General features: G+C 41.6%; 1 protein-coding gene across 36 annotated transcripts in view; it reads right to left on the reverse strand.

Moving 5' to 3' along the window:
• ADGRL2 (adhesion G protein-coupled receptor L2) overlaps window positions 1-24,614 on the reverse strand; it is a 218,191-nt gene that overhangs the window by 23,131 nt on the left and 170,446 nt on the right. For 27 of the 36 annotated variants that reach the window (XM_056532583.1, XM_056532578.1, XM_056532576.1 and 24 more), the window contains 11 exons: window positions 21,813-22,109; window positions 19,750-19,853; window positions 19,473-19,658; window positions 18,608-18,646; window positions 15,678-15,861; window positions 15,023-15,145; window positions 14,552-14,760; window positions 10,871-11,044; window positions 10,253-10,462; window positions 8,834-9,054; window positions 6,611-6,677 (listed from right to left, as the gene is read on the reverse strand). In XM_056532583.1, coding sequence (XP_056388558.1) covers window positions 6,611-6,677; window positions 8,834-9,054; window positions 10,253-10,462; window positions 10,871-11,044; window positions 14,552-14,760; window positions 15,023-15,145; window positions 15,678-15,861; window positions 18,608-18,646; window positions 19,473-19,658; window positions 19,750-19,853; window positions 21,813-22,109 — 1,814 coding nt within the window. The remainder of the gene's footprint in view (window positions 1-6,610; window positions 6,678-8,833; window positions 9,055-10,252; window positions 10,463-10,870; window positions 11,045-14,551; window positions 14,761-15,022; window positions 15,146-15,677; window positions 15,862-18,607; window positions 18,647-19,472; window positions 19,659-19,749; window positions 19,854-21,812; window positions 22,110-24,614) is intronic. The other 9 variants (XM_056532585.1, XM_056532604.1, XM_056532579.1 and 6 more) reach the window with 1 other exon arrangement.

The raw sequence follows: 24,614 nt of genomic DNA on the forward strand, positions 1-24,614 counted from the left end.
AGAAGGGGATAAGGGGATCTGGGGGGCAGAAAAATAAAGAAGAATGATGTAGGGGTCTTGGGGGTGGGGGTAATAAGGCAGAAAGGGATAGAGTGGGGGGGGGGGCAGAAAAGTGTAAAGAAGGATGATGCAGGGGTCTTGGGGGGTAGATGAGTCTGGAGGAGGACTTAGGGGTCAGGGGGGCAGAGGAGTCTGGATGAGGAATTATGGGTCAGAGGAGTCTCTAGGAACCTGAAGGAGGAGGGAAAAGATGGGTCTGGAAGAGGACTTAGGGGTCTGGGGGGACTTAAGGCCCATCCCCATTGAGGACATTCCTCTGGCAGAAATCTGCTTGCAGCAGAGTCCTATTGTTTTCACCGAGATTCTGCTTCCCAGCCCTGGAAGTATGTGTATAACAGGAATTTCCCAACCTCTGAGAGGCCATCGCATGTTGAAATTATCGTATGTCGGGGCCATCGTAGGTCGGGGGGTCACTGTATAATTTTAGGGGTCATGATGTCTGCCAGGATTATAATGATTATTGTCTTTACACAGAGGATGAGGATCTACTAACAAAGTAACCAATGATGTCCGGGTGTCAGACTCTGCAGAGAAGATGAAGCTGAAAGACGACAAGGACCAGATGAAGAAGAAAAGGAAAGACAACAGAGAGGACATCTCTTGTGAGTCATTATACAATTGTTTATTCTCCTGACTGTCCCATCAGAGCTGTAGTCACTTGTAATTTCTGCAGTGATGATGGGTGACACTACCCCAATCTGTGGTTGTCCAATTGTTACAAAACTACAACTCCCATAATGCCAGAGGCTTTGCAACAGCTGGAGAGCCACTTAAACCGAGATGGTTTTAGACTTCTGTGACACCCACCGTAAAAAAACAAAAATGCATAGTCTAATATGCCCGGTCCTTTTTTTGCTCCCAGCCCAGCCCTGGAAGTATGTGTATAACAGGAATTTCCCAACCTTTTCTCTACAGTTGTTTCAAAACTACAGCTCCCATCATGCTCTTCTGTCTGCATGATGGCAGTTTTCATTTTGCAACAGCTGTAGAATATGGGGGGGGGGGGGGGCCCTCATTCATTTTTTTAAGCGACACAGAGGTATAATTCGCTTCAGGGCACAGTGGCAATATAATATTTGGGGTCTGAGCATCTGGTAGTTTTATACTAAGGGGCACAGTGTGAGGCAGCATTATAATCAGGGGCACAATTTTTGGCAGTACTATACTCAGGGACAGGTGTGTGGCAGTATTATATCAGGGGCATAGTGTTTGGCAGCATTCTATTTAGGTATACAGCATGTGACATTATGTTCAGGGGCACAGTGTGTGACAGTATTATACCAGGAGCACAGTAAGTTCTAATTATGTTCTACAACAGGCAGTGCCTATTTCTGGCGTGGCACTGTGGCCGCTAGGTGTGAACCAGGTCTTAGCGTTTAGCTCGGACCTTCACCGAACCTCTACTAAAATTAGTGGAGTACCCATGCTTTAAACCCTGTTAACACAGTGCAGTTCTAGGACAGTTTTTAGCATCCAAAATCTTTGTATACATTTCAAACTTAAAGGGGTACGCCACTGGAAAAAAAAATTCTGTTAAATCAACTGGTGCCAGAAAGTTGAACAGATTTGTAAATTACCTCTATTAAAAAATTCCAATCCTTTCAGTACTTATCAGCTGCTGTATACTACAGAGGAAGTTCTTTTCTTTTTAAATTTCCTTTCTGTCTGACAACGTGCTCTCTGCTGACACCTCTGTCCATTTTAGGAATTCTCCAGAGTAGGAGCAAATCCCCATAGCAAACCTCTCCTGCTCTGGACAGTTCTGACAAGTGTCAGCAGAGAGCATGTTAGACAGAAAGGAAATTAAAAAAGAAAAGAACTTCCTCTGTAGTATACATCATCTAAAAAGTACTGGAAGGATTGGGATTTTTTAATAGAAGTGTGAAGAAGGTCAACACTTCTAAGCCTAAGAGGCCATGCACATGGCTACAGTATGGCTAAGTGTTATACTGAATCATAATGTGGAGGCATTAGACTGCTACGAGTCTATACTATACATCAATGTGTCTTATGTGCACCAGTGGTCTAGAAGTGGCTTTTCCCCCTTTTAAGAATATATGCACGCTTGAACCGAAGCAACCACACCGTATACCAAGTATAAAAATGCGATATATAAATACACTGTTAAAAAAAAATAAAGGGAACACAAACAACAACAACAATGTAACTCCAAGTCAATCACACTTTTGTGAAATCACACTGTCCACTCAGGAAGCAACACTGATTGAAAATCAATTTCACATGCTGCTGTTCAAATGGAACAGACAACAGGTGGAAATTATAGGCAATTAGCAAGACACCCCCAATAAAGGAGTGGTTCTGCAGGTGGTGACCACAGCCCACTTCTCAGTTCCTATGCTTCCTGGCTGATGTTTTGGTCACTTTTGAATGCTGGTGGTGCTTTCACTCTAGTGGTAGCATGAGACAGTCTACAACCCACAAAAGTGGCTCAGGTCGTGCAGCTCATCCAGGATGGCACATCAATGCGAGCTGTGGCAAGAAGTTTTGCTGTGTCTGTCAGCGTAGCGTTCAGAGCATGGAGGCGCCAACAGGAGACAGACCAGTACATCATGAGACGTGGAGGGGGCCGTAGGAGGGCAGCAACGCAGCAGCAGGACCACTACCTCCACCTTTGTGCAAGGAGGAGCACTGCCAGAGTCCTGCAAAATGACCTCCAGCAGGCCACAAATGTGCATGTGTCCACTCAAACGGTCAGAAACAGACTCCATGAGGATGGTATGGGGGCCCGACATCCACAGGTGGGGGTTGTGCTTACAGTCCAACACCGTGCAGGACATTTGGCATTTGCCAGAGAACACCACGATTTGCAAATTCACCACTGGCGTCCTGTGCTCTTCACAGATGAAAGCAGGCACTGAGCACATGGGACAGACGTGACAGAGTCTGGAGACACTGTGGAGAATGCTCTGCTGCCTGCAACATCCTTCAGCATGACCAGTTTGGCGGTGGGTCAGTAATGGTGTGAGGTGGCATTTCTTTGGGGGGCCGCACAGCCCTCCATGTGCTTGCCAGAGGTAGCCCGACTGCCATAAGGTACCGAGATGAGATCCTAAGACCTCTTGTGAGACCATATGCTGGTGTGGTTGGCCCTGGGTTCCTCCTAATGCAAGACAATGCTAGACCTCATGTGGCTGTAGTGTGTCAGCAGTTCCTGCAAGAGGAAGGCATTGATGCTGAGGACTGGCCCGCCCGTTCCCCAGACCTGAATCCGATTGAGCACATCTGGTTCATCATGTCTGGCTCCATCCACCAACACCACGTTGCACCACAGACTGTCCAGGAGTTAGCGGATGCTTTAGTCCAGGTCTGGGAGGACATCCCTCAGGAGACCATCCTCCACCTCATCAGGAGCATGCCCAGGCATTGTAGGGCGGTCATACGGGCACGTGGAGGCCACATACTACTGAGCCTCATTGTGACTTGTGTTAAGGACATTACATAAAGTTGGATCAGCCTGTAGTGTAGTTTTCCACTTTGATGTTGAGTGTGACTCCATATCCAGACCTCCATGGGTTGATAAATTTGATTTCCATTGATAATTTTTGTGTGATTTTGTTGTCAGCGCATTCAACTATGTAAAGACGAAAGTATTTCATACGACCAGTTCATTAATTCAGATCTAGGATGTGTTATCTTAGTGTTCCCTTAATTTTTTTGAGCAGTGTGTGTGTGTGTGTATATATATATATATATATATATATATATATATATAGGCTAATCCCTAAAACATCACAACCACACTTGGGTAGCATAAGCCCAAATTGCACCAATTACGATAACGTCACATAAGTATTACTATTGTTATTGCGATGAGCAATGAATGACCTTTGTTCCTCCCTTTTGTAATAGCCACCAAGATCCTTTTTCGTTGGACACACGAGGAAACCCAAGGGAATCTCTTACAAAGACTAACAAGACAGACAGTTAATAGTTCAGGAAAGCGTCTCCACCCAAATGCTGTCATTTCTATAAACAGATACAAAGATGGAGTAAGCATTTGTTATCAGATTTATAATAGGTTCCAGGTGGCGAGCAACCGGCACCAGGAAGACCGATAAATTTCGCTGCTACCTCCATAAAGTCTAGAGAAGACTACTCACAGATGTTTCCATCTGATACACGGGGCTGTGTACATTTCATTATGACATCAATGGATCGCAAGAAAATGGGGCTAGACACATTTTTTACAAGTCAACAGGGAAACCTAATAGTGCTCGGCCTCACTTGAGAGTTTCTTACAAGGAGCAATTACAACAATCTACATCAATCTGTCACATTCAACAGCAGTTTAGTCCTAAGCAGGAGCAGAAAAAATATTCTAGGATGAAAAATATGTTAGGATGACTAAAGATCAATATAGTGGCATTCAAAATGGAGATTCTATTGAAGACCTGCCCATCTGTAGCCTCAACTTCCTCCCTATGACTTGTCAAGACTAACCTGAGCGGGTGTAGATGCTCTCGATTTAAAATTTTTACATAGTCTATTTACTGCAGTGCTGCATCAAAGAGATTCCCTCTACTCAACCAGCAGTCTTCATTAAGTAGATAAGGGGGCAGGAACCCCGAAACAGAAGTTCACATACCGACAATGGGGCACATATTGACGAGGGGCAAGAATCCCGAAACAGCTCCCCCTTCTTTTGGAGGAAAATCTGGTTTGGCCAAAGTTATAATTTATGGCTCCTACATTGCCATGGGGTATATGTGTAGCTATACATTGAACCCCGAAACAGCAGTTCACATACTGACAAGAACCATGGAACAGTTGTCTGCAGAAGCGTCTCTCTTTCTTTTGGAGGAAAATCTGGTTTTGGCTAAAGTCATGTTTCATGGCTCCTACATGGTAATAGGGGCAAATGTGTAACTATGGGTGGTGTTGTTGTATTTGGGCCCAGAAGTCTAAGGAGGCCCACCTCTTTTCCATATAAAGAGACCAGTTTGTAAATTAAGCATTATAGTTAAAGGGGTCGGTTACATGTTATCCCATGGCTCCATGCTTTCATTGCCATTTGCGAGCAGAATAATAATACTCATTGGCCTGTGCCATTTTTTTAGACCAGTGTTTTCCAACCAGTGTGCTTCCAGCTGTTGCAAAACTAAAACTACCAGCATGCCCGGACAGCCAACGGCACATTGGTTGAGGAAAAACTGTTCTAGGCCTAGGAATGAGTCTGAAATGAACTCGGCCAAGACTGGGGTAGCACCACAGGTACCAGGCAGAGTATTCGGTTGACAAGGTACAATGACCTTAGTCAGCAATAACATGAATTAAGCCAATGGCTGTCCAAGAATGCTGGTATATGTAGTTTTGAAAGAGATGGAGGGACAATGCTTGGGAAACACTCTTCTGGGCATCAGTCTGGAATGAAGTCAGAAGCAAGCCAAAACCAGGAGTAGCACCACAGGTACCAGGCAGAGTGTTCGGTTGACAAAGTACAACAACAGCAATAGCTTGAATTGAGCCAATGGCTGTCCAAACATGCTGGGATTTGTAGTTTTACAACAGCTGGAGACACACTGTTTGGAAAACACTGTCCTGGGTACGAGTCTGGAATGAAGTCAGAAGTAAGCCAAGACCAGGAGAAGCACCACAGGTACCAGGCAGAATATTCGGTTGACAAATTACGACCTTGGTCTGGAATAGCAGCATCAAATAGCAAACCAAATACAAGAAACAAGGAGCTAGAATGGGATTTCTGAGCTACAGACAGCGGACTGGTTGGGAAATACTGATTTAGACTAAGTTATAGGAGAAAATTGACATTTATTTTTATCTAGCTAAAATGTCTTTCAACCAACAAATTTAGTAATGTCTGCTTTAAAATGTATCAAAGCAGCTGAGTGAACAAATCTTTATTCAAATAAGGAATAAGTAACTTATCTCCAAAACAACACTCCAGTAATGTATTTCCTTAACAGGTGGAGCTTCCAAAATGATGTGATACAAAAAAAAAAAAAAATTATATATATATATATAATTATTTTTTTTTTTTGTATCACATCTACGGTATATGTATGTATATATATATATATATATATATATATATATATATATATATATACATACATATACCGTATATGAAATCAAAGAAACACAGCACCAGTCAGGACACGGATCTTTAAAAAGCTGGGTTGTCTTTATTATCCCAAAATCAGAGCAACAGGAACCCAGCTTTTTAAAGATCCGTGACCTGACTGGTGCTGTGTTTCTTGGGTTTTGTGTACAATTTTCCTGGGCTGGCGGCCTGGGCAAGCCCGGGCACACACCTCTTCTACTCATATTTTATATATATATATATATATATATATATATATATATATATATATATATACATACATACATATATATATATATATATATATATATTTTTTTTTTACCAACAAGCCGGTATCTGAATAATCCATATCCAGACGAGAGAGCATGCTTGACATGTGATTTGGTCCATTAATAGGATCCTTATCGGGAGATGGCAAATTAAATTACTCTAACAATTTAGGAAAAGGATAAAAGGAGAACAACATCTTACCAGAATAATGAAAGCCACCGGACCAATAAAACTCCATATGAAATTGGTGTCTACCCTCAGCCAGCACCTTAAAAAAAATGGAAAAGCATAAAATTTATACAAATAAGTATGAGTTTGGAAATTGTAAAAAAAAAAGTTTCCCGCACCGATCATCTCTGAGCTGCGATGTGCCAACGTGATGTGGGTATTGGGGAATCTTTAGCAGAACAGACAGAGGAGGCTGTCAGTGAACCACGGCGCGGCCATCTGACTATGTTACAAGGGTATAATTTATTTACTTTACACATTATTTGATTTGTAGATGTGGATTTCAGCAGGGGATCTGTGATCTTAGCAATTGCTTTACAAAAAAAAAAAAAAGATAAAAAGAAAAAAAATAGATACTTTTTTTTGTTATTTCATTTTTGCTCAGGCTATTCTTTTGTAATCCTCAAGTTTGGCCTTTTATCTTTATGGCATATGCAAAGTAGGCGTCTCACTGGAACGTAACAGACATAAAATGTTCAGCTGTCATGTTCTGCCGAAAACCAGTAGGACATTAAAAAATAACCCAAGTGGGACTTAAGGAGAATGAATAAAAAAAAAGAAGAAAATTAGGCAAAATGATGAATAAACTGTTTCCATGGGTGGAAGTTGCAGACCAAATATTTTCTCTGTTAATATAAATACATTTTAGTCCCCTTTTACTTATAATATATAGGTTCTTGTTGTTTAAATCAAGTTCTTATGCTAACCATTTTTTGGAGATGTTTGTTTCTTATTTTCCATTTTACTATCTATATTTTAAAACAATCCTGAAATCTGCAGTTTCCTATCTGGCCACTAGGCCTAAAACTAAGCCGAGACTTCCTGTTCTGTACCGATCACTTCCCGGTAGAGCCCTGCGCTGGACTTTCTTAATCCCACTCCCAATCAATTTGGGACCATTACCTCCCATTATGTGTGACCAATCCCACCAGTTTCTGTAAACAGTCTAAAAAAGGTGTCTACAGCCTAGATATGAAATAATAATGGCACAGGCAGGTTAATGCTATCTCCCAGCTTTTCCAGGCTCCTAAATAGCACATCTGCTTAGTACTGCAACCAACATGGTCATCAGTAATTTACTGCCCCATTGCATAAAGTTATACAGTTATAAGCAGATATGCCATTCTGGAGCATAGAAATTATTGGTGAGAATGTCTGACCTAGCTTTTCTATGCTCCTGAATGGCATATCTGCTTCTACCTGTATCACTTTATGCACAGTAACACTTTAAAGGGGTTATCCAGGAAAAAAAACTTTTTTTTATATATCAACTGGCTGCAGAAAGTTAAACAGATTTGTAAATTACTTCTATTAAAAAAAATCTTAATCCTTTCAGTACTTATGAGCGTCTGAAGTTAAGGTTGTTCTTTTCTGTCTAAGTGCTCTCTGATGACACGGGTCTCGGTAACCGCTCAGTTTAGAAGAGGTTTGCTATGGGGATTTGCTTCTAAACTGGGCGGTTCCCGAGATCAGTGTCATCAGAGAGCACTTAAACAGATTTGTAAATTTCTTCTATTAAAAAATCTTAATTCTTTCAGTACTTATGAGCTTCTGAAGTTAAGGTTGTTTTTTTCTGTCTAACTTTTAACTTTCTAGTAAAGGTGTTGGGACTAGTAATGGGGATAACTGGTCATGGGGTTGCCGAACTAAGCAGATGTGCCTTCCAGGAGCCTGGGAAAGCTGGGTGGGACAGTCAGACCCTGGGCATATCATAAAGGCATATCTGCACCCTCAGGTACTATAGAAGTCACAGGACACTGATGGTAAGCACCAAGGCGACTGTGTCAACATCGTTATACTTACGGGAGTCCCCCTATTCCTATCCCTTAGGGTGTTTCCGAACCAGGGTGCCTCCAGCTGTTGCAAAACTACAACTCCCAGCATGCCCGGACAGCCTTTGGCTGTCCGGGCATGCTGGGAGTTGTAGTTTTGCAACAGCTTGAGGCACCCTGGTTGGGAAACACTGCCTTAGGGAATGAGTTTTGCTACAACCTGCGCTCCAGAAGAAGGACAGTGTATGATTTTGGAATTCTTAAAATTTTTTATTTTATCTAGTTAAGTAAAATTTCGCAAATAAATGGGGACGCTGGAGAGCCCGTCTGCTAGATGAACTTCGCACCATTACTCCAGAAGAACAGACCCCGTCCACACTTACACCATCTAGAAGTTAACAAGATCCGGTGGTTATATACTTACGCTTTCTCAGTTCCATAGCTTTTGTAGTCGATGGCGGCTGAGACTCCAACCACAATGGCCGGGAAGAGGTAACCGACGACGTAATAATACTTTTTCCTTGAATATTCGCTTTCAAATACTTCCACAAGCATGAGGTAAAGTTGGACTCCTTCCAGGCACATCCAGGCAAAGGCCGCCAGGAAGAAGTAATGAAGGAGACCAGCAAGAATAGCACAGGCGATCTGAGGGGAGGAAAAAAAAAAAACATCCAAGAATGATGAGACAATTTAAAGGGGTACTCCGCTGAAAAACTTTACTTTTTTTTTTTAAATCAACTGGTGCCAGAAAGTTAAACAGATTTGTAAATTACTTCTATTAAACAATCTTAATCCTTCCTGTACTTATTAGCTGCTGAATACTACAGTAGAAATTATTTTCCGTTTGAAACACAGAGCTGTCTGCTGACATCATGAGCACAGTGCTCTCTGCTGACACCTCTGTCCATTTTAGGAATTGTCCAGAACAGCATATGTTCGCTATGGGGATTTCCTTTTACTCTGGACAGTTCCTAAAATGGACAGAGATGTCAGCAGAGAGCACTGTGGTCATGATGTCAGCAGACAGCTCTGTGTTTCAAACAGAAAATAATTTCCACTGAAGTATTCAGCAGCTAATAAGTACAGGAAGGATTAAGATTTTTTAATAGAAGTAATTTACAAACCTGTTTAACTTTCTGTCACCAGTTGATAAAAAAAAAAAAAAAAAAAAAAAAAAAAAAAAAGTTTTTCACTGGAGTACCCCTTTAACTTGTATCACTGTAAAACCGTAAGATATAGGCGTGTTGGGGATACCATGTATTAACTCGACTTAGAAATATGATGAAGGATTAATTGTAGGCAGTCCACTAGGACATAGTAAATTATTTCAGCACTATTAGTAAAAATACTCCCTTTCCACCCAAGAATAAAAAAATAAAATAAAAATAAAAGTATATAACGGCTTAAACAGAAAAAGAGCATCTCCAAATCCAGTGAGCTAAGTGCAACTATGTATTACACAAGTTTATAGTACATTTTCCATATCCGCCCTTTTTCCTGAAGATTAAAGGGGTTACCCAGGAAAAAAACAACAACTTTTTTTTCTATATAAACTGGCTCCAGAAAGTTAAACAAAGGTCAAACTCCCACCAATCATAGGTAGTGACCAAGTCACTGCCTTTTCTAACAATCTGCCATACTGCAACCTGAGGATCATCTCCTTTCTCCCAGAAAGAGAGTTGTGTCCTGATGGGCCAACTTTTTTTTTAAGTTTATATTAAAAAATAATAATAATAATAATAATAATAAAATTTAAAAAACTTCCTCGATTTCATAACGGCCCAGTCATATTATTTAGGAAGTAAAAGGGGCGAGTTATTTTACACCAAACAAGGATCCTCACCTCGTTGCTTGTTTTATCAATGCTGATCAAGAACAAAGATTCCGCAATGAAAAGGTTGATGCAAAGATTCTTGTGTATTGTATTTCGATCACTCTGGAGACCGCGGAAGAAGCAGAAGGTAAAAATACAAATGGCAAGACAGACCAGGGAGATGACTATTCCCATACGTGTGATGACATCCAAGAACTGTCCGTGTCTACTGTCTTTGTACTGGGGAAGAAAAGGTAAAAATAGAAAACCTTTAGTATAAAAGTGGGCAAGAGAAAGAAAAAATAAATAAATAAGAATGATAATGGCAATAAGATGATCTTAAAGAGAATGAAAACGTTGAATGATCATCTGGTAATGATTTCTATCATCTAAGAAATTTCCTAAATGCCTCAACTATTGTTCTTACAATCCCCATCCTTCCTCTTTCCACCCGGCTCCTCTCCTTTTCCTGTACGTACGTACACTGTATCTCACTCATCCAAAAACAATCCAGCTTGGGTGCTCACATTATCATAATAAATACACGTGCCCCCTATATACAGAACAAGCACAAGTCATTTCCAGTCAAAAAAATAAAATAAAAATAATAAGACAAAATTTTGCTGTTAAACCTAAAATTACACATACCACGATCTCTCGATGGGCCATGAGGATGGCAAAATTGGTTAAGTGGCTGCAAGCGCAGGTTGTGTGGGTCTCATTGGTTTCTATCAAACGGCAACCCTGCGTGGACCAATATCCCATCATCGTTCTCTCCGAGTAGTTCCAGAAAGAGCAGTTGGCATTAAAATAATTAAGGGGCTGAAAAAGAAAGAAAGAAAGAAAAAAAATTAAAACCAAGACACCACCAAATATAGCAATAAAAATATCTATGGTTTAGAACTAAGCAGTAGAGAATGGGCATTATTATGAGTGGAACCATTATGTGTCAGCAAGGCGTAAAACTAAAATAACTAAGGTATAGGTCTTAAAGTATTCAAATTTGATCATTGTCTCTCCAGTTCCACCTGTAGGTAAATACCATGTAAAGACAATGTCTGATCTACACACTGTAAGAAATATAAACTAGACACCCATCTGTAGACAGATTTTTGGGAATTCTTACCCCATTGACAATGGCTTGGATAGTTTTGTTGTACAGGTGGCCCTAGTAGTTTGGAGGCACCCAAAAAATGTTATCCCAAGTGAGTTATTTGTGGAGAAGATTCTTAATGTAGCAGAGTTGTTGGAAAGACACAGCCCCCGTACCGGTGGCAGCCATTGTGTAGGTTGTACCAGTAACAGAAAGCAGCCTATCAATTGACTAAGAAACAGACACAATGAACAAGCCTTGTCTAAACTTTCGAACAGAACGTGCTTTAGATCTTATTCCCCGTTATCAGGATCATTCCCAGTCTCCAAGGTTCTTTTTTAACAGCTCTTAGCTGCAGCACTTTTCTTTCAAGGACAGAAAATCCATTATTTAGCGCTGAACGAGATAAAGCACTACAGAAATCTACTCAGTGTTACACAGTAAGGGAGCTGACTAAGGAGACCAACAAACTCCACAATAATCACTGCATCTACTTCCAGCTCAGAGAAGAGGAAAAAAAAAAACATATACAAAAAAAACAACTTAAAAGGCAACCTGTTAGCTTCCAGCACAGAATGAAATACTTAGTTACATCGAGCATAGAGATATTCTTACAATTCTGTTTTTGTTCTAATAGTATATTTCTTATTTTCTATAGGGGTAAAAAAAACAATATGCTGCTACAGCAGGGAGGAGGTGGGAAAAAAAAAACATACTTACCTAACGAGTCATCTGCAGCTCACATTTGCCTCTATCTGATCATCTCTCTTCTAGACTAGCACTCTAAACAGAACCTACCCCTCAGCTAATCACTGGTCATAGCTGCGTCCTGTCTTAGCCAGTGATTGGCCAAGTTGAAAGGTCCGGCTCCGAGCACTCGTCTTAGAAGCAGGCAAAAGAAAGACGATCAGAGGATCAGAGGTGGACAGGAGTTACGGGAAACCAGGGCAAGATAAGTACCTTATAAACTAGAGTATAAGCAGACCCGAATATAAGCCAAGGCCCCTAATTTCACCCCAAAAACACAGGAAAAGTTATTGACTCGACTAAGCCTAGGGTGGGAAATACATCATCCAGACCCCCGTCATTATCCCCCTCATCATCATCCCCATTCATCACCACCACCCCCTTCATCATCACCACCACCCCCTTCATCATCACCACCCCCTTCATCATCACCGCCTGTCAATCCCTTCAGTGGTCTTCAACCTGCGGACCTCCAGATGTTGCAAAACTACAACTCCCAGCATGCTGGGAGTTGTAGTTTTGAAACATCTGGAGGTCTGCAGGTTGAAGACCACTGTGGCCTTCGTCATCATCAGTGAAGTTGCCTTGATGACGACGCACAGGGACGTCCCTGCACATGAACGTCCCTGTGCTTCGTCGTCACGGTAACGTCACTAGTCCGGGGCAAAGCCCGGAGCAGAGAAGAGGGCCTCCCGTTGAAAATGGACAGTCCGGAACGACTAACCCTCCCCACCGGACAGTCCTTGCAGCATAGATGGCCTGGACCAGCTCACCCTTCCTTCCCACCGAGGGGAGGTGAGTAGAAAACTAAAGGGGGGTCTGGATGATGACGAAGACCACTGAAAGGGATTGACAGGCGGAGAGTTCACTCGAGTATAAGCCGAGGGGGGAGTTTTCAGCACAAAAAATCGTGCTGAAAAACTCGGCTTATACTCGAGTATATACGGTATGCTTTATTTATTTTTCCTATATTTCCCACTACCCCCGCAGCATAATGTTTTTTTTCAGAAAACACAGGAAAGACAATTTTTTTTCTTTCATGTAAAACGCAATGAAGACTTATAGACTATTAAAATTGTAACTTCATTGTAAATGAATTGTAAATTCATTTTATTTATTTATTTTACATAATTTGCCCATGCTAATCTGTGTCTTCACAAGTGACAGGTTCTGTCTTGTGTTTATACGCTAAAAAGATTAAATGGAACGAGAGAGAGTCATTAAATTCGGCCATGTGCAAATCGGGCAAAAACACAAAACAGCCTGGTGTCACGTTATACTGACTAAACTTTTTGGTGAGAAAGAGTGAACATGCTATTAATTTAGGTTTGACCAATGACAATGCCAAGGACTGCTGACTATTTGATTCTTGAAATAAGGGATATTGAATGTGAAAATAACAATAGATGTTCTCCTATTTCGGCACAATGCTCAGTGTCACTGATGCAAGAGATTAGTGATAGTTAAGGAAGACCCCTTTAAAAAAATTCAGAAGCTAACTTGCATTCTAGATTACAAATTTATTTTTTAATAGCACATATTTGTACCACCGTGCTTTTTAAGAACAGACAATAAAAGATAAAATTTTAATCAGGGAGCTAAAAAAATAGGTGTTTTTTTTCCTTCTCTGCTATAAAAAGCCACCGGAGCGGTTGCTGTGCACCAAAGTACCAAGGCGGTGAGCTAATCAGAGTCCGCAAAGGACTGATATTAAATTAATTGTTTATTTCAACAAAAATGTGACTCCTAATTATGGGTGAAGAAATTATCCAAGTGGGCAATACGAGAGATTGGGGTGTCAGAGTAATGATTAACAGACAATATTTCTGACATTGAGTTTAGCTGGACCGATAGTTATTTTAGTCTGATGGAAGAATGAAGATCTAACACTCGAAGAAAGGTACCTTGATAGCAACTTTTAATGTTGATAACGTTGGCATCAAAAGCTGATTTTACACATGGCGGGATCTAAACCTGCTAATTTATACAGAGTAATCAGAGTTTAGATTGAGCTGCCCCGCTGCTAAGGTAAGAGTTAATTTTCACTCACAAATGAATTAGACTCATTTACATTTTCATGTTGCTACTGAATTAGCTTTCATTAAGAATACACTTAAGTTCTAATAATCACTGATCCGAGTTTCATTTAATTTTATGTTCGATGACTGAAAGAAATTCTCCTTGTGACCTGGAGGCATATTTCCAATCCCGAAAAAACTATTTATTTACAAGTCCGAAAATCCAACCACTCCATCCTATCAAAAATCCATTATACATGCAAGGACTTTTTAAACTATATGTAGACCCACACTTCCTCCCCTTGCCCCCCCCCCCTTCTTCCCAGTCTCATCCCTTCTTGCCCCAGTTTATGTCATGGTCGCCTTTCTGCGTATGAGCTCTGTATCATTGTTAGACCGCCTCTTCCTGTTGAATAACAAAAATCCATTCTAGACTTCATAATTTAGACAACACAACAAATGGCCACTCACATCGATGTGCTTCAGTGTGAAGTACACGGGGTCCGTTAGAAAAACACGACTCGATTCCTTGTTTATGGAGGCCGCGATCACGTCCGAATTCACGGCGACGCGGGTGCTGTTTCGGCCGGCCAGATCGCTGCCCAGTTTTATGGTGGCATTTTCCGTGCTGAGGAACTGGCCCAGGCTTTTGTACTTGATGAAGACCAACTTGGCGAGCCCTGGCAGACAACGGGAAGGATAAATGAGTGAATGCATAAACGTCCTGCCATCGCTCGTAATAACAAAAGTACTGTTGTTACTCTAACAAGCCAAATCCACAGACCCTCATTAAAGTAAAGCGCGGCAGAAACAAGAGCTGCTCTACAGATGTTTCTGCAGCTCTTAAAAGAATCGCCATTTGCTAATAAACAATTCCAATGCTAAAGTTACAGATCTGAGAGTTGGAACAATAGCAGTCGGAACATGTGCCCGGCGACTTACCATTCCTGCTGTTCTGTTTGACGGTGTTTGCGGAAAGCTGGATCAGGTTATCTTCGTTGTTACCCTGAGGAAATCTCAACTCTTGCACCTGGCCCTCTGTATTGAGCACAGCCACTTCGAGAACTGGTTACGGTGAACAAGAGTCAAGAAAGACGACAGTAGTGTTACAATGCAGCTATTATGAGTTCCCTCAACATGTGTGCTGGGGAAACAGTGGAACGGCTCTGTTAGTCTCTTGTTAATAGAAAACTGTGCTTAAGTTATATGAAAGGCACATTGAAATTTAAATCTCCAGCCCCACAGCAGAACACTGTTTAATAGCGTTATAATGTTACGTTACAAGATATTCTGGTTTTGAGCTCCTCTGGTATTAGATAGGCTTAGAACAACTCAATATACCTGCAAACCTGGGAATTTTCAAAGCCTCCATTTCAAGGTCCCCGAGCTAAACTTTACTTTGCTGAGGGAACCTATTTACACAGATTGCCCTCCCCGTACAATCAACTCTAAAACAAAATTCAATTAATATCACAAGAATCACAGGAAATCTCCCTCGGTAATTCGCAATTAAGAAAGTTTAATAACTGTAAAGACGAAGTGCAACACCCTGTGAAGAAACGCTATAGCTACCGACTATGCCTTCAAATTGTCTTACCTATGTTGTTTGTGGGCATGGTGACTCTTGTGGGGTCGGCCAGGTTGTCCGCCAGTACAAATGCACCTTCCTCGAGGGTATCCAGTAACATGGTGGCAGCATGTGCTTGCTCTGATGAGTTCATGTCTCTCCAAGCTTCCAAAGCATCAAACCTCAGGAGATTGTCCACTGTGTCCACAATAGCCTAGAAGAATGGAGATGTCACCAGTAAGTCTCATCATGTTATTTAGGGACAACTGGTAGTCAACATAAAAAAAAAAAAAAAAGAAAAAAAGAAAAAAGGTCATCAAATGTCGGGTTGGATCGCTACGAAACAATAATCTATTTAGAAGGAAGAGGCTATAAAATACACGTACACCTGGAATGAATGAAACACGTGCATAAAATAAAGTCATGATCAGGAACGTAAATACATGAATTGTAAGCTTGTCAGTAACTATAAAGGAAACATTAAGGCAAATAAAAGAACATACTAAAGAAAACATAGCCAAAAGAAAAATTCTTTGGTAATTATTGGTCATGCTGTATTTAAGGCATATATTAACTTGCCAAGGAATGTCTAAACAGACATTTCATGTGTGTTCCAACTGCATTTAAACTAGGCAACTTGCCATCATGGAAAATACATAGGGTTGAACCATCTATTAAATAATGCCCATCTACACAAGTTACTTCACTTCGACATCGTGCCCAGGCATCCCAGTCAAAGGGAGGCAACAAAGTATTACTGCCAAATATCGGCACTTGGCCAAAAATTATTCCTGCCAAGAGAAAAGTACAAGGACGAGGTATGCGATTATCAATGACAAAGATCTACTCTATCAATAGATCTGCCAGATACACATTTTAAAGTGTCACTGTCATTTAAAAGAAGAAACTTTTCACACGTCACAGAGACACAAAAGTTTTGTTCAGAACTGAAACCCCCATCGATCAAGGAAAATGAGCGTGGAGAAGTGTGCTGTAGTGCACTTTACTTGCTGGTATGGAACTATCACCAGACGGCCCCATAGACTTATAATTAGGGTGAAAGACAGAGGGTGCAAGACAGAGCAAAAAAAAAAAAATTCTTCTCCCCTTGTTCTCCTGATCGATCGGGGTCTCAGCATGGAGACTCTGACCCATCAAAACCTTTGAGATGTTCTTTTTTAATACAGTTGTCCTGAAGAGAAATCAAACAACCCAAAAATGTAGATTTACATTCTGTACAAATCCAAACTGTTCACTGCAAGAGTGAGGAAGATCTTAGGCTGCTTTTACAATGAGTTTGCAGTTCCTGTTTGCCGCATGTTTGGGAAAGCAACCAATTGATACCGAAGTATCCCAGCTCTATGCGTATGGTGAACAGAAGAGTCTGTCATTGGATGAAGGATGCCACAGAATGGCTGTGTTTGGAGGTGTAGGATATAGCTCTGATGGAAATAAGTGATAGCACCCTTAATTTTATGGTCATTGCTTTAGTGGACACAGAATAAGTTTTTAAACTTATCAAAGAATTGGTTGAGAAATCATTCATATAATAAATGTTTTCCTTCAGAATGATCAATAGGAAGCAATCCATCTCTGTCATAGGCAGCACCATCATTGTCACCTTAACAGGGTGCCCTATGCAGGCATACGCACAGAGATGTAATTTTTTTTTAAACAACCTACATTAACTTACCTACATTAACAACCTACATTAACATACCACTTCCAACTAAAAGCCTAAAACTGGCCTTATGAGAAACTAAAGATCAAAACTTATGGAATAGACCAGCCATCCAAAGCATTATCCATTAACGTTAAAATGAAACCTCATTGGCAAGTGCCAACCTATGGGCTAATGTCCTAATGATGTCAACTAGACCAGGTAGCATATAAGTCTGAAAGGTGTAGGTCACCTTGAATAACTCCCTTGTCCCTCCAACCTTAAACTGAATTTTAATTCCCAGCCTATAACCCAGAAAAATATACTTTGAACAGTGCTAAAAGCTTATAAAGGAAAATAGCATTCTACTGTTCAGACTGGAAATTCTGCAATTTACAGAGACAAAGCGAGAAAGTTAAAGGTGGTCCCAAAGCATCTGCGAGAGAAAGATTAATTATTCTAATCCATCTTAACATCCTTTATTCCCACATAGCCAGTCAACGCAACGTTCTAGGCAGGTACTGCTGTCGACGCATCCAAAGGCCATTGACTGATTTCTCCTGCTCCAACAGAAAAGCAGAATAGTCAAAATCTCCGGTTGATACGGCTTTAGCCATTAAGTGAAGTGGGACAGAAATTGCTCTGTTGAGGCCAGCTTCATTAGTCACAAAGAAACACAGATGGAGGCTTCTAATCTCAAGTTCAAATGAGTCTTCTATCACCGAGAAGGGAACGGTTTCATTTGCATGGCGGAAGACGGCGTTTGATTCGTAATTTAAAGAGAGGTTTATTTTTCTTATCTGGACCAAGGAACTCATTTGAGAGCAACACAAATGACATCGGTCAGAAATTAAGGTCAGGACGTGGTGTAATACACAGCTGCTGGTGACAGGGGTGAAGCATAATAAGGAAAATTAGAAATGCCAATGTAGTAAAAACATTTTTTTTCTTCCCTTAAATGACAAATAGAGATTCTAATCAGAGCAGGAAAGTAAAAAGAGTAAAAGCATGAGGCCTGATCTGCACCGGTTAAGATGCAGCCAACCGGACCATGATTGCTCCTAAATAACGTTCCTAGCGGTCCGGTCTATCACAGAGTTTTATCACATGCATATTGGCTGCGGTCGCCGGATTTTGATGCATGCAGCGCAGCCATTCAGGTAATTGTCAGGTATTCATGAAGTTCCTTCAGCTATGGGCTGAGTCTACGTCGGCTGGCTGCTGAGCATCAAAGACAGGCAAGATAAGCAGCGTGGAGGAAGGGAGCCACAAGACATAGGGAGGTAATTGGAAATTATACCTTTAAGTAAACTCTGCAAGTCTTCTCTCGTTTTTGCAGCTTTATAAAAAGAGAACCAGAATATTAGATTGAAAGGAAATTTTTCAGTAGCTTCAAACTATCAGTTGAAAAGATGTGGTTGTTGTACAAATGAAGGCCAGCATATTAAGGGGTACTCCGCCCCTAGACATCTTATCCCCTATCCAAAGGATAGAAGATAAGATGTTTGATTGCGGGGGTCCCACCACTGGGACCCCCCTGCGATCTTCGTGCAGCACCCGGCATTCTGGACAGTCTGTTTAGAAAGTTGAGTTCCCGTGGCGGGAGATGTGATGTCACGCCCCCTCGTGGTTTCACTCCATGCTCCTGGCGTGACATCACACCACCCCCCAATTCAAGTGTATGGGAGGTGGTGTGACATCCACCCCCTCCCGTAGACATGAATGGAGGGAGCGTAGTGTGACATCACATCTCCCACTGCGGGAACCCAGCGTTCTCAACAAACTGTTTAGAATGCCAGGGTCTGCAAGAAGTTTGCTGGGGATCTCAGCAGCAAGATCCCCACGGTCATCTTATCCCCTATCCTTTGGATAGGGGATAAGATTTCTAGGGGCGGAGTATCCCTTTAAGCCTACACATGCAACATCTTCACTAGGAATCAATGACAACAAGGGACCAGACTTTCAGTATCTACACTGGTCCAGAATGTAGCACTGACATGGATATGGCTTCATCTTTGTCATGGTCCGATAAAGGGTTTACTGAAAGCGGAAAAAGGCTACATATATCAGTGACATGGGTACCTAGAACGATCAGGTTTTCACGATTTACATAGAACCACTTACTGAAAAACTTGAATAAGCAAGTCACAAAAACAAGGTCTTACCTTGTTATAACTGCGTCCAACAGAGTCCTTCTCGCTAGGCTTCAGATCCTGTAACTGAGCATCCAAGATGTCCACCAGTTGTTCCATGAGTCTAATTGTTGAGCTGATGTCCCCGGCAAACACCGGTTCCTTAGTGTATTTTGCCAGATCATTAGCCAAGTTAGCAGCGTTCTCTCCATTCCTTATCTGTATACCATAAAAACATGTAAGTACATACAAAACAGCCAAGGATTTTTGGAATGGTCCAAACACTATGTCAAAGGATTATCTAACCAACCTTTTGAGTCAGCTGGCTGACCCAATGTGAGGTACAATTGCTAAGATCTGGGCCCCTTTCATTCCAGGTTCCAGTGGTCATCAAGCAGAGGTATGAAGCCGTTCCTTTAGAAAGAAAATAGAAATGACTAATCACATAAAGCAAAACAGTGATTTACACCCGTGAGGTGGAACAAATCCATTGGCATTTTGGTAAAAGCATTTGTGACCCGTGGAATACTGGGAGGTTAAAAGCCAGCTCATGGCAAGACTTGACTTGGACAGGACTGCCATATAAAACATACTTTAATAATGCATATTAGAAATCCAAAAACACCAAAAATGAAAAAAAAAAGTGAGCACCAGGTTTTATATGAAAACTTATGTTATCCCTAGTGCACTACTAAAACTAAGCAGTGCCTTACAGATCGCAGACATCCGCCCTAATAAGTGTGACAAAGCACTGAAACCTAACCTTGGCAACCCTGGGTTGTCCCTTAAATGGGCACTCTGCCCCTAGACATCTTATTCCCTTTCAAAAGAACAGGGGATAAGATGTCTGATTGCGGAGGTCCCATCGCTGGGAACCCCGTGATCTCAGCTGTGGCACCCCAGACGTCCGGTGCACCGAGCAAACTTTGCTCCGTGCCGGATGACTGGCGATGCAGGGCCGAGGCTCATGACATCACGGCCATGCCCTCTCAATGCAAGTCTATGGGAGGGGGCGTGACAGCCGTCACACCCCCTCCCATAGACTTGCATTGAGGGTGCGTGGCAGTGACGTCACGAGCGGGCATGGTTGTGACGTCACAATTCTCTGGGGGTGCACCCGACACTCTAAATGAACGCCGGGTGCAGCAGGGAGATGGCGGGGGTCCCCAGCGCCGGAGGATAAGATGTCTAGGGGCAGAGTACCCCTTTAAGGTAGCATACACCTTTGAATGCTGTTGGCCAAAGGCTGTTACTCCTGTTCCCCCATATACAATAAGGGATGGGGGTAAGTCATTATTAGACTCTTGGAGAAGAGCTCCAGCTGGCAATATAGTTTTTTTTTTTTTTTAATAGACCATGCAATGATCTACTGGAAAAAACATAACTTGAGGTAGCATTCCAGCAAGTCAATGGTCAGCCCTTTAAGATCATTGAAATATGTCAGAGCTAGGGATCGACCGATATTGATTTTAGGGCCAATACCGATAATCTGTGACCTTTCAGGCCGATAGACGATAACTTATATCCTTTATAAGTTATCGGCTATTTACCCCCACCCGGCCCCACAGAAGCGGCTGTAGATCAATGATTTAAAGCTGGCACTTTAAATCAATGAACTGCATCGGCTTTTGCGGGGCCAGAGACTGCCGCCGCCACCCGCTTCTATCCCCCTGCCTGTCCTGGGGTCCTCCCTAGTCCAACCACCACTGCCGCTGCCCCATTGTGTCCCCCATCCCCGGTTTTATAATTACTAGTTCCCGGGGTCCACGCTACTTCTGGCTTCGGTGGCGTCCTGAGCTGTCACTGTGCGCACTGACGGTGACTTCGCGTTGAGGACGTCACTCGTCATTGCGCTGCGCAGCGCGCAGGACGTCGCAGGAGCCAGAAGTAGCGCGGACCTGGGAACAGGTCATTATAAAACCGGGCATGAGGCAATGGGGCAGCGGCTGCGGCGGTCTCTGGCTGGGGAGGTGGGGCATTATCAGCATATCGGCAAGGTAATTGCCGATACCGATAATCTCCAAAATCGTGAATATCGGCCGATCAAATTGGCCAAACTGATAATCGGTCCTTCCCTACTATTAGCTAAGAATAAAAAGTTACCTATCTGGAGGCTGCTGTTTTGAGCTCTTGCCTTGGTCATTACTGGTATTGCAGCTCATTCGAGTGAATGGTGTTGAGCTGCAAAACCCAAGATAGACCAGGGACAGACCTGGACAACCCCTTCAGGCCCCATCTAAATAAAAATATACTTCATACTGATTTTCAAGGTCCTATTAGAGCTCTGTAATAGAATATTTTTCCAGTTGTATATAGGAGCTTAATCATCAAAATACTAAGATACAACAAACAAAAGCAAAAACAACAATGTACCTCGAGTTCCTTTGGGGCAGGGGCGTTCCACAAGCATCCCTCTCTGCGTTTGCGGCCAACTGATTCCCTTTAATTCCTTAGCTAGACAGAACTTCTCCGGCAGAGGGAAGACGCTGGTTGGAGGAGGATTCTTTGTGGTAGACAGGACGGCTGGAGGCTTGAGTCCTTTGCTTCCTTCCTTTGTACCTGCAGCCGATGTAGTGCTAATGAGAGCTTTCTGTGAAGTCGTAGTGGTGGTGGATACGGTTGTCTCGACTAGCTGAACCGGTGGTGTTTCTGCCACTACGGTTGTAGGCACTGTTGAGAGAAGATTGGAAAACGCAATTAAAGACAGACACAGAATCTTGTTTAACGATAGCCTAGAGCTTTACGGGAATTTTTTATTTTATTATTATCATTTTCTTTTTCTTTTTTTTTTTAAGACAGAGCATGAAAACATGTCAGACAAAGCTGGAATAGCTGTAGAGAACACAACAAAGTCAGCCAGGGAATAGAACGGTGTAATACAAAGGGATTTAAGCAGCAAGATAGACAACATACAAACCATTACATGTCTTTTATACATTCAACCAGCCAACAAATCGAAGGAAAAGGTGAGTGATGTCCGTATAACCAAAAAATAAAATTATGATCCCTACTCATGCTATTAACAGCTATACACACAGCAATACATATAATTCAATCCGAACCAATCACTGCCCTGAGAGAGAAGAACAATAAATGTGCTCAACATCGCCCTCTGCTGTAAGGCCACTGCAGAGCACAATATCAGTTACAAACACCATTGTATTCTGAATGAAAAGGACGCTAAAAGATAGACAAAAGCAAGTGGTAACAATCTATTGTTATCCAGAAGCTGCCATATGGAGCTCTGGAGAGGCAGACAAGTTTCTTCAATGTTATTAAAGGGCAAGGTTTTGTCTTATTCACATTCATATATTAGGATTCCTTTATTATGCACTTAGAATATTTAAGCTTTTGGGGGGTTTATACAACTATACTCTATACTTTATTCTCATAGTGGCACATACACTTTTGACATTTGATGCTGCACTATTAAGCAAATGCTATTTATTGTTTCTTTGGGTTTGCTTCTAGAGCAATGTGTTATTTTGTGTACTTTAGGGGTACACGATGGATCATTTGGTCATAGTATGGACCTGTGATTAAAGTGTAATCTGTTTCAAATATTTTTTATCCTTTCTTATGTCTTGTGACTTAGAATAAAGGTTATTTTGGATTTCATGTTTACTTTATTTGGGATTCTTTGTAGTAGCAGAAGTTTCGAAGAACATCTAGCATGTCCAAGCTGCCTACAACAGGATCTACAATGCTCTAAAAAGTACTGATTTGTCATTTGAACTAAAACAGTTTTTGGGTGCACAGTATATTATCTACCACAAAAAATAAATAAAAAAATAAAAATAAATAAAAAAACATTGTCCTGAATGAAAAATAAAGGCATAACTGTTGACAGTAGGATACATGATGGACAAGAAAATAATGTCATATCTTCAATCGATCCTTGAATGTTTTATAGGGGGTCACAACAGATCATGGGTACAATCGAAATAAGGAGCGTAATTAAAGAAGGTGCATAAGATACAGATGCCCTTGTGGGCCCCATATGAGGAAACCAAGGGTTCTTTTACACATGAAGATACATTAGTAAATATGAACACCGATGCACAATATAACAAGTTGATAGAAACTTCAATTCAGCACTGCAGAATAAGAATGTTTATTGTAGTAAAAACTCAGTGAAAAAAAAAAAAATAATGGAAATGGACAATGGAAAAACTTACAGAAAAACATTGATGCGTTTCCGGCTGCTCTAACCCTTAGTCATGATTAGAGATGAGGGAACTTCCAGTAATTCGATTCGTCACGAACCTCGCAGCTCGGCAGTTGATGACTTTAGCCTGCATAAATTAGTTCAGCTTTCAGGTGCTCCGGTGGGCTGGAGACTCTCTCCTAGGACTGTGTCCACCTTTTTCAGCCCACTGGAGCACCTGAAAGCTGAACTAATTTATGCAGGATAAAGTCAGCAACCGCCGAGCAGAGATGTTCGTGACTAATCAAATTACTTTACTTTACATTACTAAGTTCGCTCATCTCTAGTCATGATCTTGAGATCATGACTAAGCGCTAGAGCAGTCAGAAACATGTCTATCCTTTTCTGCATGTTTTTCCCCACTTTCCATTTTTAACTCCATTGAGTTTGTGTGTTTTTACAGAATTTGTTTCTAGAATAAACAGGACGTTGCTGCTACAGCGTTTTCGTGAACAGGAACGGCAATAGGTGAGCTAAAAAAAAGTTTTTCTTGATTAATATAGTGAGTCAGCCAAAAAGTAAAGTTCACACAATTGCACCCCTTGCAGGTGTAAGATTTTTTACCATTTTGATTCCTTGGGCTTTCTCCTATTTCGGCTGCTAGAGGTTAGCAGAGGATCATACTGAAAACGAATAATTTGTACGTTCAAAATAATATTACACTGAAGTAAAAACTTGCGAATCCTTGTTGTGCCTACAATGCACATGGTCCTCTTTGATAATGGGAGGTCAGTTCATAAGCTTTCTACTAAATAATTAGCGCCCCTTTAATAGGCTGACTATACTTCTCAATTTGAACGGGGCAGTCCTGTCAGTGAGCGGGTGGTGTCACTGCTTGTGACCAGTGAAGCACCTTACAGTGGACCCGAGGAGTTGAGCAGGATGAAGTCAGGATGTGCGTGTACCTAAGTTTTGGCATGGATGTTGAGGCAGGCATCGGGACAATAACTAAACTACTACCTGCATCA

This window comes from Hyla sarda, chromosome 7, assembly GCF_029499605.1.
Source record: "Hyla sarda isolate aHylSar1 chromosome 7, aHylSar1.hap1, whole genome shotgun sequence".
NCBI lineage: Eukaryota > Metazoa > Chordata > Amphibia > Anura > Hylidae > Hyla > Hyla sarda.